This window comes from Schistocerca serialis, chromosome 6 (genome assembly GCF_023864345.2).
Source record: "Schistocerca serialis cubense isolate TAMUIC-IGC-003099 chromosome 6, iqSchSeri2.2, whole genome shotgun sequence".
NCBI lineage: Eukaryota > Metazoa > Arthropoda > Insecta > Orthoptera > Acrididae > Schistocerca > Schistocerca serialis.
The window spans coordinates 682919781-682934827 of record NC_064643.1 but is presented as its reverse complement, the minus strand read 5'-3'; the positions used below and the strand labels follow the sequence as shown (position 1 = coordinate 682934827).

Here is a 15047-nt window from a genome sequence, read left to right as displayed (position 1 = left end):
GGAGGGATTTGGGAGGCGGAGGCAGAGCCCCTTGACGGGCAGAGGAGGCGGAGGGGGGACAGGATAGAGGTGAGGATACAGCGGAAGGAGTGGACACAACGGAGGCAAACGAAGTGGCCAGTGACACGGGATGAAGGCGGTCATACTTCTTCCTGGCCTCAGAATAAGAGAGCCGATCCAAAGTTTTTATTGCTTGTATTTTTTTCTCCTTCTGATAGGCGGGGCAGTCTGGGGACCTAGGCGAGTGGACGCCAGGACAATTAGGGCACCGAGGTGGTGGGGTGCAAGTATGTTCCTCACGAAGAGGACGTCCACAGTCGCCACAAAGGGGCTCAGCCTCACACCGGGACGACATGTGCCCAAAGCGCAGACACCTAAAACAGCGCATAGGAGGCGGGACGTAAGGTCGCACGTCGCACCGGTAGCACATCACCTTTACCTTCTCTGGGAGAACGTCCCCCTCGAAGGCGAGGATAAAGGCCCCGGTGTCGATGCGACGGTCTTTGGGGCCGCGCTGGACTCGCCGGACGAAATGCACGCCGCGGCGCTCCAGGTTGGCCCTGAGCTCCTCATCAGATTGTAACAGGAGGTCACGATGAAAAATGACCCCCTGCGTCCTATTTAGTGCCAGATGTGGGACAATGGAGACTGGGATGTCCCCTAGGCGGTCGCACGCCTGGAGTGCCGCCGATTGTGTGGCAGAGGTGGTCTTGATAAGAACGGACCCTGATCGCATCTTGCTGAGAGCCTCGATTTCCCCGAAGACGTCCTCAATGTGTTGAACAAAGAACATGGGCTTGGAGGTGGCGAACGTCCCCCCATCTGTTCGAGAACAGACCAAATAGCGGGGGAAGGACTTCGCCCCAAGCCGGCGGGCCTGTCCCTCCTCCCATGGAGTGGCCAAGGGGGAAAGGGCAGGAGAACCAGAACTAGAAATGGTACCTTTTCTTTTGGAAGACTCGGCCGCAGAGCGACCTGATACATGTTGACGTTTCATGTGCGAAACGTCCGCCCCGATACCACCCACTCCGACCAGGGGCTCTCCCCACGGGCGCCACCCAGCCGCAGCAAGGGCCACCTGGCAGGATGACCATTGCCGGGAGTCCTGATGCCCCAAGGAGACGGGCATCTACTCCTTGGCCAACGTGGGGAGGGTGCAGCTCAGGTATCGGCAGTACGATCCCTGTGTTGTCAGGGGGCTACAACCTAGAGGGTACATGACGACCCCACCACAACGGGCTGGCTACCGTGCTGGATTTCTGGTGCCATGGAAAGTCCATCATGATCGCAGGTGCAGATGGAGATGCACTATGGGCGTAACTGGGACAACCCATCAGGCGTTTAGGCCCAATTTGAGGAATAATGGGGATGGTGACAACGCCGGTGCAATGCTGAGTGTCAAGGTCTTAGTGCACTTAGGACCAGTGGTACACCATGTAAGGTGTCCTTCCCCAAAAGGCTCGTACTTCTGTAGAATTTTGAAAAATGGAGGTCAAACCCCAAGGGGGACCATCACATTAAGGCCAAAACATTGGAGACTCCTTTTAGTCGCCTCTTACGACAGGCAGGAATACCGCGGGCCTAGTCTTGCCCCCGAACCCGCAGGGGGGGGGGGGGGGGGGGGGGGGGGGGTAGGTTGGTTGGTTGATTGATTTGTTTAAAAGAGGGGGGGGGGGGGGGGAAGGGACCAAACTGCTAGGTCATTGGTCCCTTGTTCTAAATAAAACAATGCCACAAGTGTGAGAATAAAACAAGCAAGACTGACAACACAAAACAGAGAGAAAGGAAAAACCATAAGAATGACAGAACGGCTACAAACACTTAAATGGACAAAAGGGAAGAATAAAACCTAGAACAGATTAAATCGATGAAACATTACAACGGCTGGCTGACCATGCGAATAAAAAGGAGAAGCCAGCCCCTCGGCAACAATTAAAACCTCCACCCTAAAAGCACTAGCGTAGAGGACACAGAGGGACAAAAGACATGCACTAAAACTTAGATCAAATGATAAAACCCACCCTCACGAATAAAACTTAAGACTAAATCAGCTGATGATGTGCAGCCAGATAAAATTAGCAGCAACGAGCCCAATAACCAAAGATTGCATCGCAGGGCATTCAAAGTGGAACAGTGCACCAGAATATGGGCCACTAAACTGGGTACCGCATCGACACAGGCGGGTCTTCATGGCACAGAGGTAGCCATGGGTCATCCAAGCGTGGCCAATACAGAGTTGGCAGAGAACCACAGGGCCCCTGCGAGAGGACTGCATGGAGGACAGTCACATATTCATGGTCTCCTTAATGGCACGCAGTTTGTTGTGCATGCTGAGGTTATGCCATTTCGTCTCCCAATGCCGCAAAATCTTGCGGCGTAAGGCAGAACACAGGACAGTTTCTGAGATGCCCATCTCCACAAGCGGTTTCTGTGCAGCCTGTTCAGCCAACCTATTGGAAAGTTTGTTGCCTGGGATTCCAATGCGACCTGGGGTCCAGACAAACACCACTGAATGACCGGACCGTTCAAGGGCAGGGATGGACTCCTGGATGGTCACTACCGAAGGATGATGAGGGTAGCATTGGTCGATAGCTTGTAGGCTGTGCAAGGAGTCAGTACACACAAGAAACGATTCCCCAGGGCATTAACAGATGTGCTAAAGAGCACGAGATATAGCCACTAGCTCTGCAATGAAAACACTGCGGCCACTGGGCAAGGGATGGTGTTCAATATGTCCTCCATGGACATACGCGAAGACAACGTGACCATCGAGCCGTCGGTATAAACCACTTCACGGCCTCGGTACAGTCAAAAATCGAGACAAAGTAACAGCAAAGAGAAGTGGGTAGAACTGAGTCCTTTGGGTCATGTGAAAGGTCCAGGTGAAGCCACAGCCTAGGCGTACACCAAGGAGGTGTACGTGAATGGACCTTGAGTATAGGTGATAAAGGCAAAGACTCCAGTTCAGATAGAAGGGATCGGACGTGAACTGCAATTGTAAGCCCTGACCTGGGCCGCTGATGTGGGTGATAAACTGCCGTGGGTGGGAAAAGGAGACTGTGATTCGGATGCACAGGAGAACTACAAACATGTGCAATGTAACTGGCGAGCAGTTGCGCACGCCTGACCCGCAATGGAGGGACTCCAGCCTCCGCCAGGACACTCATCACCCGACTTGTCCTTCAAGCTCCCGTTGCTAGTCTAATGCCACAGTGATTCACTGCGTCAAGTAAATGCAAAGCTGAGGGCATCGCCCAACCATAAACCAGACTTACATAGTGACGGCAGGATTGAACAAGGGCTCTGAAGAGCTGCAGCAGCATAGAGTGAGCTGCACCCCAGTTGGTGTTGCTCAGGTAGCAGAGGGCATTGAGGTGCTGCCAGCACTTCCCCTTAAGCTAAAGAAGGTGAGGAAGCCAAATCAATCAGGCATCGAAAACTAGTCCTAAAAAATCAATACATCTCCATTACAGTGAGGGCATCGTCATTAAGGTAAAGTTCTGGTTCTGGATGAATGGTACGACACCGACGGAAGAGCATAAAACATGACTTTGTGGCCGAAAACTTTAAGCCATGGTCCATGACTGTGCCTTGTGGATGACTCCCTGTAGGCGGCCAGCAACACCAGTACTGGTGGAGCAGTACGAATTGCACAAGTCATCTGCATACAGAGAGAGTGAGACAGACAGTCCTACAGCTGCTGCTAGACTGTTAATGGCCACTAAAAATAGAGATACACTCAATACAGAGCCCTGCAGCACCCCATTCTCCTGGACGGGGAGGGGGGGGGGGGGGGGGGGGGGGGGGGACTATGGGATGCACCAGACACGTGAAGTATGAAGTGACAGGAAATTCTGGATAAAAATTGGGAGCAGGCCTCTGAGACCCCACTTGTGTAATATGGCAAGGATACAAAGTTGCCAGGTGGTGTCACTCTTTGTAAATAAAAGACAGCAACCACATGTTGGCATCTCAAAAAGGTTGTTCGGATGGCAGACTTGAGGGACACGATTATCAGGGGTGGAGCAAACCAGGCGGAAACTGCCCTGTCACGGATCCAGTAGGCCACGTGACTCCAGGACCCGACCCGACCCGACCGCTGACACAGCATATGTTAAAGCAGCTTAATAACGTTGGTCAGGTTGATGGGTCGATAGCTATCGACATCAGTGAGTTTTTGCCAGTTTTGAGCACTGGTACGATGGTGCTCTCCCACCAGTGCAATGGAAAGATGCCATTACACCAGATCCAGTTGAAGATCACGAGGAGATGTCGCTTGTAGCCAGAAGAGAGATGTTTAATCATTTAACTGTGGATCTGATGTGGCCTAGGAGCTGTGTCGAGGCAGTGGGCAAGGACACTGAGGAGCTCCCACTCCGTGAATGGGGTGTTATAGGATTCACTGTGGTGTGTAGTGAATGAGAGGACTTTCCCTTCCAGCTGCTGTTTGGGAGTGTGAAAGGCTGGGGTAATTCTCCGATGCAGAGGGGCGAGCATAGTGCGCAGCAAAGTGCTCGGCAATCGCCTTTTTTTTTTAAGGGTGCAAAACTGCTATGGTCATTAGTGCCCAGTCCGTTACTTAGGAAACAGTAAAAACCGAAAATGGAAACCAGCAGCAATGGGAACGAAACTCAAAAAAACTGGAGAAACTAAAAGCAGAAGGAAGGCTTAAAAATCCACTACAGAAATGGGTTGGTTGTCCCCAAAAAAAGCTTCAAATGACTGACGTCATTTCGCTGGCACTAATAAACTCTAGAATGTGATCAGCCGAGCACGTGTCATCTGCTAAAATTGACGATATATCAGGCGACAGCTGTAGATGGGCGCGTAACGGAGTAAAATAGGTGCACTCAAAAAAAGGTGTCTTACCGTCCACAGCTGAGAGCAGTGGGGATAGAGTGGGGGAGGATCGCCACTTAAAAGATGTTGATGGCTAAAAAAAAAGACAGTGCCCTATCCGGAGTCTAGTTACAATTACCTCCTCCCGACGACGCATTTGGGAGGAAGAGGTCCAAGCACAAGGAAGAGCATTCACGTCCCGCAATTTATTATGGGGAAGTGTCGATCAATGTGCGTGCCATTAAAGAACAACACGACGACATAAAACGCTCCGTAGATTGGCGAAGGGAATCGATTGAATAGCTGGCCGAAGAAGAGAGACTGCAGCCTTGGCCGCAATATCGGCCACCTCATTTCCACAGATACCAACGTGTCCCGGGAGCCAGAGGAACGCCACCAAGACGCCCCCAGGTGGAGCAAGCGCAGACAGTCCTGAATCCGGTGGACCAGAGGGTGCACAGGGTAAAGAGCTTGGAGACTGAGGAGAGAGCTGAGAGAATCTGAGCAGATAACATACTGTATCTGCTGATGGCGGCGGATGTAGTGGACAGCCTGGAGAACAGCGTAAAGCTCCACAGTATAAACCGAACACTGGTCGGGAAGCCGAAATTGATATGGGGTGTCGCCAACAATATAGGCACTCCCTACACCTAACGATGTTTTCGAGCTATCAGTGTAAATAAATGTGGCTTCCTTCATTTGTGCACATAGAGCAGCAAATGCCCGACGATAAACAAGTGAAGGGGTACCATCCCTGGGAAATTGACAAAGGTCACGGAGCAGGCAGATCCAGGGACGGAGCCAAGGCGGTGCTGTACCCCAAGTTGTCAAGAAAGTTTTAGGAAAGCGGAAGGAAAGAGAATGGAGCAGTTGACGGAAGCGGTCTCCTGGTGGTAGTAGGGAGGAGGGGCGGCTTGCATACCCTACATCAAAGGAGGCGTCGAAAAAAATGTCATGGGCTGGATTAGCAGGCATGGAAGACAGATGGCTAGCGTAACGACTCAGAAGGACTGCTCGCTGATTGGACAGCGGAGGTTCAGCAGTCTTAGCATAAAGGCTTTCCACAGGGCTGGTGTAAAAAGCTCCAGACACTAAACGTAATCCACAGTGGTGGATAGAGTCGAGACGACGAAGAATAGACGGGCGAGCAGAGAAGTAAACTATGCTTCCATAATCCAATTTCGAGCACACTAAGGCGCGATAGAGGCTGAGAAGGACCACTCAGTCCGCTCCCCAGGAGGTACCATTCAGGACACGGAGGGTGTTGACCGATCGAAGACAGCGAGCTGAAAGATAGGAAACGTGGGAGGACCAGCACAGTTTTCTGTCAAACATAAGACCAAGAATTTAGCGATGTCCGAAAACGGAAGGTTGACAGGTCCTAGATGTAAGGAGGGTGGAAGAAACTCCTTACGTCGCCAAAAATTAACACAAACAGTCTTACTGGGAGAAAAACGGAAGCTGGTTTCGGTGCTCCAAGAGTAGAGGCGATCGAGACATCCTTGAAGAAGTCGTTCAAGAAGGCTGGTCCGTTGAGAGCTGTAGTAGATCGCAAAATTGTCCACAAAGAGCCCTGGGGTACCCTGTTTTCTTGGGAGAAAGTACGGGAGAGAGTAGTGTTCACCCGCACTCTAAATGTGCGCTCTGCCATAAATTCGCGAAGAAAAAGGGGCAGCCGACCTCGAAAGCCCCAAGAGAACAGTGTGCGGAGGATGCCTGTCCTCCAACAGGTATCGTATGCTATCTCCAGATCAAAAAATATTGCTACTGTTTGGCATTTCCAGAGAAAATTGTTCATAATGTAAGTGGAGAGAGAAACAAGATGGTCAACTGCAGAGCGATGCTTTCGGAAACCGCATTGGGCAGGTGTTAAAAGACTGCGGGACTCCAGCCACCAAGCTAAACGGCAATTCACCACACGGTCCAAAACCTTACATACACTACTCATGAGAGAAATGGGGCGATAGCTAGAGGGGAGATGTTTGTCCTTTCCAGGTTTCGGAACAGGAACGACGATAGCTTCCCGCCATCGTCTGGGAAAAGTACTGTCGGTCCAAATTCGATTATAAATGCGAAGGAGGTAATGCAGACTATGGGTTGATAAATGCAGCAACATTTGGATGTGGATACCATCCGGTCCTGGGGGGGAGGAGCGAGAAGAATAGAGTGCATGTTGGAGTTCCCACATGGAGAAAACAGTATAATAGCTTTCGCGATTTTGAGAGAAGATAGCAAGAGGTTGCACTTCCGCTGCATGTTTCTTCGAGGGAAACGCTGGCGGGTAATTTGAAGAGCTCGAAATCTCAGCAAAGTGTTTACCCAAGGAGTTAGGAATTGCGACGGGGTCCACTAATGTATCACGCACGACAGTGAGCCCCGATACCGGGGAGAAACTAGGCTTGCCTGATAACTGTCGAAGCCGACTCCAAACTTCCGAGGAGGGAGTGAAGGTGTTAAATGAGCTAATAAAGAATTTCCAGCTTGCCTTCTTGCTATTGCGAATGACGCGACGGCATCGCGCACGGAACTGCTTATAGCGGATACAGTTGGCCAAAGTAGGATGGTGGCGGAAAACGCGAAGAGCATGTCGCCGCTCACTTATTGCGTCACGGCATGCCTCGTTCCACCAAGGAACTGGGGGCGCCGGGGCAATTTGGAAGGGCGTGGTATTGAACGTTCCGCAGGTGTAAGAATAACGTCGGTAATATGTGTGACCTCATCGTCGACGCTAGGAAAGTGACGGTCATCGAATGTCGCTAGAGACGAAAAAAATGTCCAATCGGCTTGGGCAAACTTCCAACGTCGCGGGCGCATATAGGGCAGTTGAGGCTGCAGTCTAAGGACACATGGAAAGTGGTCACTCGAGTGTGTATCATCAAGGGCGAACCATTTGAAGCGCCGAGCTAGCGGAACAGTACCGACCGCAAGGTCCAAATGAGATAAATTTGTCGTGGAGGCAGACAAAAATATAGGTACCCCAGTGTTGAGGCAAACTAGATCTGCTTGGTGGAAGACGTCTAGCAATAGTGAGCCCCGTGTACAAGGATGTGGAGATCCCCAAAGCGGGTGGTGGGCATTGAAGTCCCCAACCAGCAAATATGGGGGTGGAAGCTGACCAAGAAGATGAAGGAGATCAGCTCGTGCCATTGGTGTGGACGATGGAATGTATACAGTACAAAGAGAAAAGGTATATCCAGAAAGGGAAAGACAGACAGCGACAGCTTGGAAGGAAGTGTTTAAGTGGATTGGGTGATAATGGAGAGTATCATGGAGAAGAATCATGAGTCCTCCATGGGCTGGAGTGCCTTCAACAGAGGGGAAATCAAATTGGACAGACTGAAAATGTGGGGGAACAAAGCGGTCATGGGGACACAGCTTTGTTTCCTGAAGACAAAAGATGACCGGCGAGTAGGATCGTAAGAGGATCGACAATTCATCCCGATTGGCTCGAATGCCGCGGATATTCCAGTGAATAATGGACACAGGGTGAACAGAAAAATGGAGGAATGTGACCAAGGTTGCCGTCAACTCAACGACTGCTCAGACCTTGCGACTGACAGCATGGAATGGCATTCAGCCGAAGGCAGAAGATCCTGATCCATAGGTTGCTCAGGAGCAGCTCCTGCCACCAGCGATCGGCCGGTTGATCGGCCGCCAGCAGTGCGCCTCGGCGACACAGAAGACGCCCGAGGGCAATTTCCACCAGGTGGTGCTGTAGGTGAGACACGCCTTGGTGGAGAAGGAGATGAACTGGATTTCTTATTAGCCTTCTTGGAAATATGATGTTTAGATGAAGGAGGAACTGACGGTTGTGAAGTTGCGGTATGTAAAAAATCTTCACGAGTATGCTCTTTTTTCGAAGTCTTGTCTGACTTTTGGGCTCGAGATTTAGCAGAACCCAATGAAGGGTGAGCCGTAGACTGGGCAGGCGAAAGTGGTGAGGTTGAACGGGCGATCTTTGCGCTGGCCGATCTGACGACCGTGGCACTAAAGGTGAGGTCGCAAGTCTGCGTGGCCGCCTCCTTTGTTGGCCGAGGAGAAGCAAGGACAGCGCTGTATTTTCCTGTCCGAGGCACGGTGGGCTGTTGACTGGCGAATAATTTTCGAGCAGCAAAGGTTGACACCTTTTCCTTCACTCTGATTTCCTGGATGAGCTTTTCGTCTTTAAAAATGGGGCAATCTCGAGAGGAAGCAGCGTGGTCACCCATACAGTTGATGCAGCGAGGGGATGGAGTTGGACAAGCACCCTCATGGGCATCCTTGCCACACTTAACACATTTAGCCGGATTGGAACAGGACTGGCTGGTGTGACTGAACCGCTGACACCGATAGCAACGCGTAGGGTTTGGGACGTAAGGGCGAACGGAAATTATCTCATAGCCTGCTTTGATTTTGGATGGGAGTTGAACTTTGTCAAATGTCAAGAAGACAGTGCAGGTTGGAATGATGTTCGTGTCAACCCTTTTCATGATTATGAACAGCCGTTACGCCCTGGTCAGACAGGTAGTGCTGAATTTCGTCATCAGACAATGCATCGAGGGAGCGTGTATGAACGACTCCACGCGAGGAATTTAAAGTACGGTGCGGTTCCACCTGGACAGGGAAGGTGTGGAGAAGTGAAGGACGCAGCAATTTTTGTGCCTGGAGGGCACTGACTTTCTAACAACAAGGTGCCATTCCGTAATCCGGAACAAGACTTTACAGGACTTGCAATTGCGTCGACACCTTTCTGAATAATGAAAGGGTTGACCGTGGAGAAGTCGTGACCTTCATCAGACCACGAAACAAGGAACTGTGGCAACAATGGAAGAACTGTCTGTGGCTGTGACTCAGTGAACTTACGCTTGTGAGCAGACATAGTCTGAAGGGGAGGAAACCATTGCGGAAGAATCCCCCACGATTACCGGCGTCTCCGATGGCGCGCTCCTCCCTTGTGGGGGCCCTCTCTGAGGGCACTCCCGCCTTAGGTGATCGTTCACACCTCAGGTCACACCTCCCGACAAACGGATGGAGGCACCAATCGGCACTTTCGGAAGGTATCAGCTCGGGTAATCACCCCTCCCTGGGCCTGGCCGTTGCCGGGGGGTACGTACGTGTCCTACCTGTCTACCCGGGGCGGGGAATTACGCGTTACCCCGTCACCGGCTACGCACGAAAATGTGTGGGTCAGCCTTCGTACACGCACAGGGAGGAAGAAAGAGAAAGGGAAAAACAAAGAAAGAGAAAGGAAAGAGGAGAGGTCTCAAACGCCGCAGCGGAGAAAAGGGTAAAGAGAAGAGGTAAGGAAAAGAGAAGGACAAAGGAAGGATGAAGACATACAAGCAGAGAAGGCGAAGAATGCGTTACATTTACAAGTGTCCGTCTCCGGACGTAGGCACAAACCATACTCCCCGAGGGGGATAAAGGGAAGGAAAGAGCCAGAGTTGTGGGGAGGGGAGGGGGGGCCCCAAGATGGGGAATAGGGAAGGATGCGGAAAAGGAAGGTATGCAGCCCGGAAAGGAAGGAGGGCCACATTAGCTCGGGGTCCCATGCTCGCTACGTACGTATCCACAAAAGAGTTGTGGACCCCCTGGGGGGCACATTTGGTTTGGTAGATAACATGCCACTTATGTTAGCACCGGGAAGATCAGTTGGGGTCTGGTACCCAAAAACTCATTTGATCTTTGCCCAGACTTGGGAAGGTGACAGATGGCACCCAATGATCAAGACATATCTCTCCCAATATTCCTGTTTCCATCTTTTGATAACCTGGTGAACGTGGGCACAGAGCTGTTTAAAGGCTATGAGGTGCTCCAGGGAAGGGTGCTGCTTATGCCGCAGTAGAGCTTACTGATGCTCTGTAATTCCCTCAGTGATTTCCATCGACCAAGGGACTGTCTTTCATGAGGGCAACCCTAAAGAATGAGGGATCGTGTTTTCCACCACAGATACGATCATAGTTACCTGCTTAACCATCACATCGATGTTACCATATGGGCGAGATTCATAGGTGACAGCAGAGGTGAAAGCATCCCAGTCTGCCTGGTTTAAAGCCCATTTGGGCAAGTGTATGTGGACTTGACAGTGGGGGAGTGACAGGAAGATGGGGAAGTGATCACTACCACACAGGAGTCATTTTCTCTCCAGTTAATAGATGGGAGAAGGCCAGGACTGCAGTATTTAATAGGTAGAGGTCTATTTCTGACAGTAAATTTTTGACATCTCTGCCTTGGGCAGTAAGCACAGCGCCACCCCACAAGGGGTTTTAGGCTTTAAAATCTCCCAAAAATAGGGAAGGTTTAGGGATTAGTTGAATCAATGCAGCTAAAGCTTTCAGGGGTACTGCACCATCTGGAGGAAGATATACGTTGCAGACAGTTATTTCCTGAGTCGTCCTTACCCTGACAGGCACAGTTACAAGAGAGGTTTGAAGGGGCTTAGGTTCACTGCATACTGAGTTCAGGACAGACACAAACTCTACCTGAAACACTAAGTCACTATGGTTCTTTCAATATCCCCTATAACCAATCAGGTGTTGTATGTATATGGTAAAACTTTACCAAAATTTTGACGTGTCTCCTGTACCTGAATCAAATGATTTAGATTATGTACGTTACGAGACTAATAAACCACAATTCACAATAACTATCTTTTTCTTCCATTTTAGCAACAACTTGATATGCTTCGGACACTAAAATTGTCGAGTCCTAAATAAAGAAAAGAAATAAAATAAATAAGCATTCAGCCAAAAGTTACGTAGCATTCTAGAACAGTTAAATGGTTAAATTTAGCAATGAACTTGTCACAAACAGGTTTAAAACCACCAAATAAACAGCAAAATGAATATTTGAACAATGAAGACAATCAACAAAATTCCGAATTTTAGGCAACATTTTTGCACCTTACTCAAAGAGAGACCAAAATGAAAATAAGTTTTTCTAATAGAATGAAATGTGCTCTGTTGAAGGGTGTTAATGAATGTAATGTTGTAGGTGTCCATTTTGAGATACATGACTTTGAACATGGGTATATTTTGATACATTCACGTTTTTTTAGCAAATTTAAAGGACAGTAGCACAGTAACTAAACACACAAGCCAGGACAAAATTTGTGATATACTAAACACCCAAAAACGATAGTAGTTTGGCAAAAGACCAGGTCCATAGAGCACTTTCTCCACTATTTATGCCTCAAACTATGAGGCAAATTTCTCGCGACATGATTTGTTGCCCACTTTGAACTGAGATTATGCCAAATGCATTGCTTTCTGAACTCTACTTGCAACATTTGTGTTTAGAGCACACAAAGTTGTACCACTTTACCCAGAAGCAGGAGTCTAGCTCTTTTACATTAGGAACAGCGGAATGCCAAACTTTACTATTTCTTCATGACTTTTTGGTCTCTGTAAAAGTGGTCCTCACGAAAATGGCTCTAGCACCTCAACCCAGTTACAGGTGAGCCTGAAACTTTGCGTAAATTCATGTAGGGCTCACAGGTACATCCTGTACAAATTTCATCAAAATTGAAGATGGTCGAGCTGGGAACCCAAGGGCACTTCACGTGGAATGACCCAGCTATATGAGGTACTGACACTGAAGTGTTATTACTCTGTGGATGAATTCATGCAGGACAAACTGGAAATTTGAGTTGGATACAAAGTATTACATATTCCAAGAAATATCCTTATAGTGTTATTTATTGCAGTGCTATTATTTATTAGTGTAAACAGCATTGTACCTGTATTATAAATTTTTGACATGTCTCCTGTATGCAAATAAAATGGACTGCAAATGTACACCAGGAGATGAATAAAACAATTCACAAAAAAATCCAATATTTTTGACATCAATTTGTTGTAGAATCTTAGAACATATTTTGAGCTCAAACATAATAAGCTATCTTTAACAGGCTGACCTCCTTAATGCCAACTAGCCTGTATTTTGATAACATCGATCATATGAAACCCTACTCGCACTTCTCTCACATGAAATAGCCTATTGAAAGCTTTGGATCAAAGCAGCCAGGTACTGCAGTGTTTCTCGATTTCTGAAAAGCATTTGACTCAGTACCACATCTACATCTGTTACCAAAAATTCAACCAAAAAGGGGTATCAAATGCAATTTGTGACTTTTGGTAGGGGGGGACAGCATGTTATCTTGGATAGATAGTCATCAGATGCAGAGGTAGCTTCACATGTGCCCCAGAGAAGTGTATTGGGACTTTTTCTGTTCATTTTGTCTATTAATGATCTTTCAGACAATATTTATAGTAAAATCGGGCTTTTTGCAGTTAATGCAGTTATGTACATTTAAGTACTATCAGAGGCTGCATAAATATTCAGTCAGATCTTTACGAGATTTCAACATAATGCAGAAATTGGCAACTTGCTGTACATGTGCAAGAATGTAAAATTATACACTTCATGGGGAAAAGAAAAAAAAAAAAAAAAGGAAATATAGTATCTTATAACACCAATGACTCACTGATTGAATCCAATTACCATGGAATAACACTTTGTAGGGATATGAAATGGAATGATCACATAGGTTCAGTTGTGGGTAAAGCAGGTGGAAGAGTTTTGTTTATTGGTAGAATACTGGGGAAGGGCATTCAGTCTACAAAGGAGATTGCTTACAAATCATTCGTGCGACAGTTCTAGAATATTGCTCAAGTGTGTGGGACCTGTACCAGATAGGACTAACAGGGGATACTGAACGTATAAAGAGTAGGGCAGCACGAATGGTTAAAGGTTTGTTTAATCTGTGGCAGAGGGTCACAATACTGAAGGAACTGAACTAGGAGGACATTTGAAGATATACATACACAAATCTTAACTGAGTTTCAAGAACCGGCTTTAAATGATTACTCTAGGGATATACTACAAGCCCCTATGTATTGCTCACAGAGGGATCTTGAGGATAAGATTAGAAGAATTACCACATGCACAGAGGCATTCAAACAATCTCTTTCCCCACACTCCCATGTGTTGAACAGGAAGAATGCCTAGTTACTGGTACACTGGGGCATGTCTTCTGCCATGAACTGTATGGCAGTTTGCAGGGTGTAGGTGTAGCTGTGGACACTGATCTGCCGAAATCTTTAGGTTCCGCTACTTACACTATTAGTGTACTGCAAATTTTGATGATAAACGTATCAGTAAATTTGTCTATTAACCTATTTAGATTCACTGCTTTCATACGACATTTTGGCGTCATTCATCATTAAGGGAAAAGTATTCATTGCACAAAAGTGTGTAATTGGGGTAATAGCTGGATCTGACCGAAGACCACCTCGCACACGCATTTCAGGGACTGAGGATATTCACAGTACCTTTGCAATACATATATTCACTTATTAAGTTTGTTAATAATCCACACCAAAAATAATTGCAAATTACAAAGCTGCAACACTAGAAGAAATGACGATTTTTGTTATTATGGTTTAAATCTGACTTTGGCACAGATAGAAGTAAATTATTCTGCCACAAAAGTGTTTAGTCATCAACCGACTAGCATTACAAGTAAGAGAGGTCCAATCAGCATTTAAAAACAAATTTAAAGAATTTCTGAATGACGACTGATTCTATTCAATAGACGAATTTTTTTGATATGAAACAGAAATAATATATATTGTATAAATACAACTTAAATTGACACGTTCCACATCGTTACGAAATGTATTCAGGATCTACGGACAAAGTATTAATGTACTGTTAAAGGAATGACACTTACTCCGACGTACCAGTACACGTAGAATAATATCTGCATTTGTTTCGTACGTACTTCACATATAAACTATAATATTATCTGATTTACCTTCTGCATATCGCCATCCATAATAAACTATATTTTACGACTGTCAAACCCTATACAATGACAGTCAGAGCTCAAATACACTCGCGCCAAAATTTGTGATAGCGTCAAAGATAGAAACCTGAGTCAGAAGAAAATTTGTTGTATTAAATAACATCATAAAATATTATCTCATCACTCGAAGTATGGTAACAGGGTGCAGTTTTCTCATTTACTAATAACAAAACGATCAACTTACCATAATTATATCCTACGAAACCAGTACGGCTCATACAATATTTGAATAACATTTACTAACTATCTAAGTTGATCCTACTGTAATTATATAAAACTAAATCTATTTTGCAATAGGGAAGGCCAAAATTCAAATTTCGATTATTTCATTAATGTATTATTTCATTTTCAGTTGCTGTTT

General features: G+C 47.2%; 1 protein-coding gene across 3 annotated transcripts in view; it reads right to left on the bottom strand.

Annotated features, from left to right (window-relative positions):
* LOC126483749 (kinectin-like) overlaps positions 1 to 15007 on the bottom strand; it is a 63781-nt gene extending 48774 nt beyond the window's left edge. Inside the window, exons 1-2 of one of the 3 annotated variants that reach the window (XM_050106891.1) lie at positions 14871 to 15007; positions 14552 to 14753 (exon numbers count right to left, since the gene is read on the bottom strand). In XM_050106891.1, coding sequence (XP_049962848.1) covers positions 14552 to 14587 — 36 coding nt within the window. In that variant the 5' untranslated portion in view covers positions 14588 to 14753; positions 14871 to 15007. The remainder of the gene's footprint in view (positions 1 to 14551; positions 14754 to 14870) is intronic. The other 2 variants (XM_050106893.1, XM_050106892.1) reach the window with 2 other exon arrangements.
* Between the last annotated feature and the right edge of the window lie 40 nt (positions 15008 to 15047).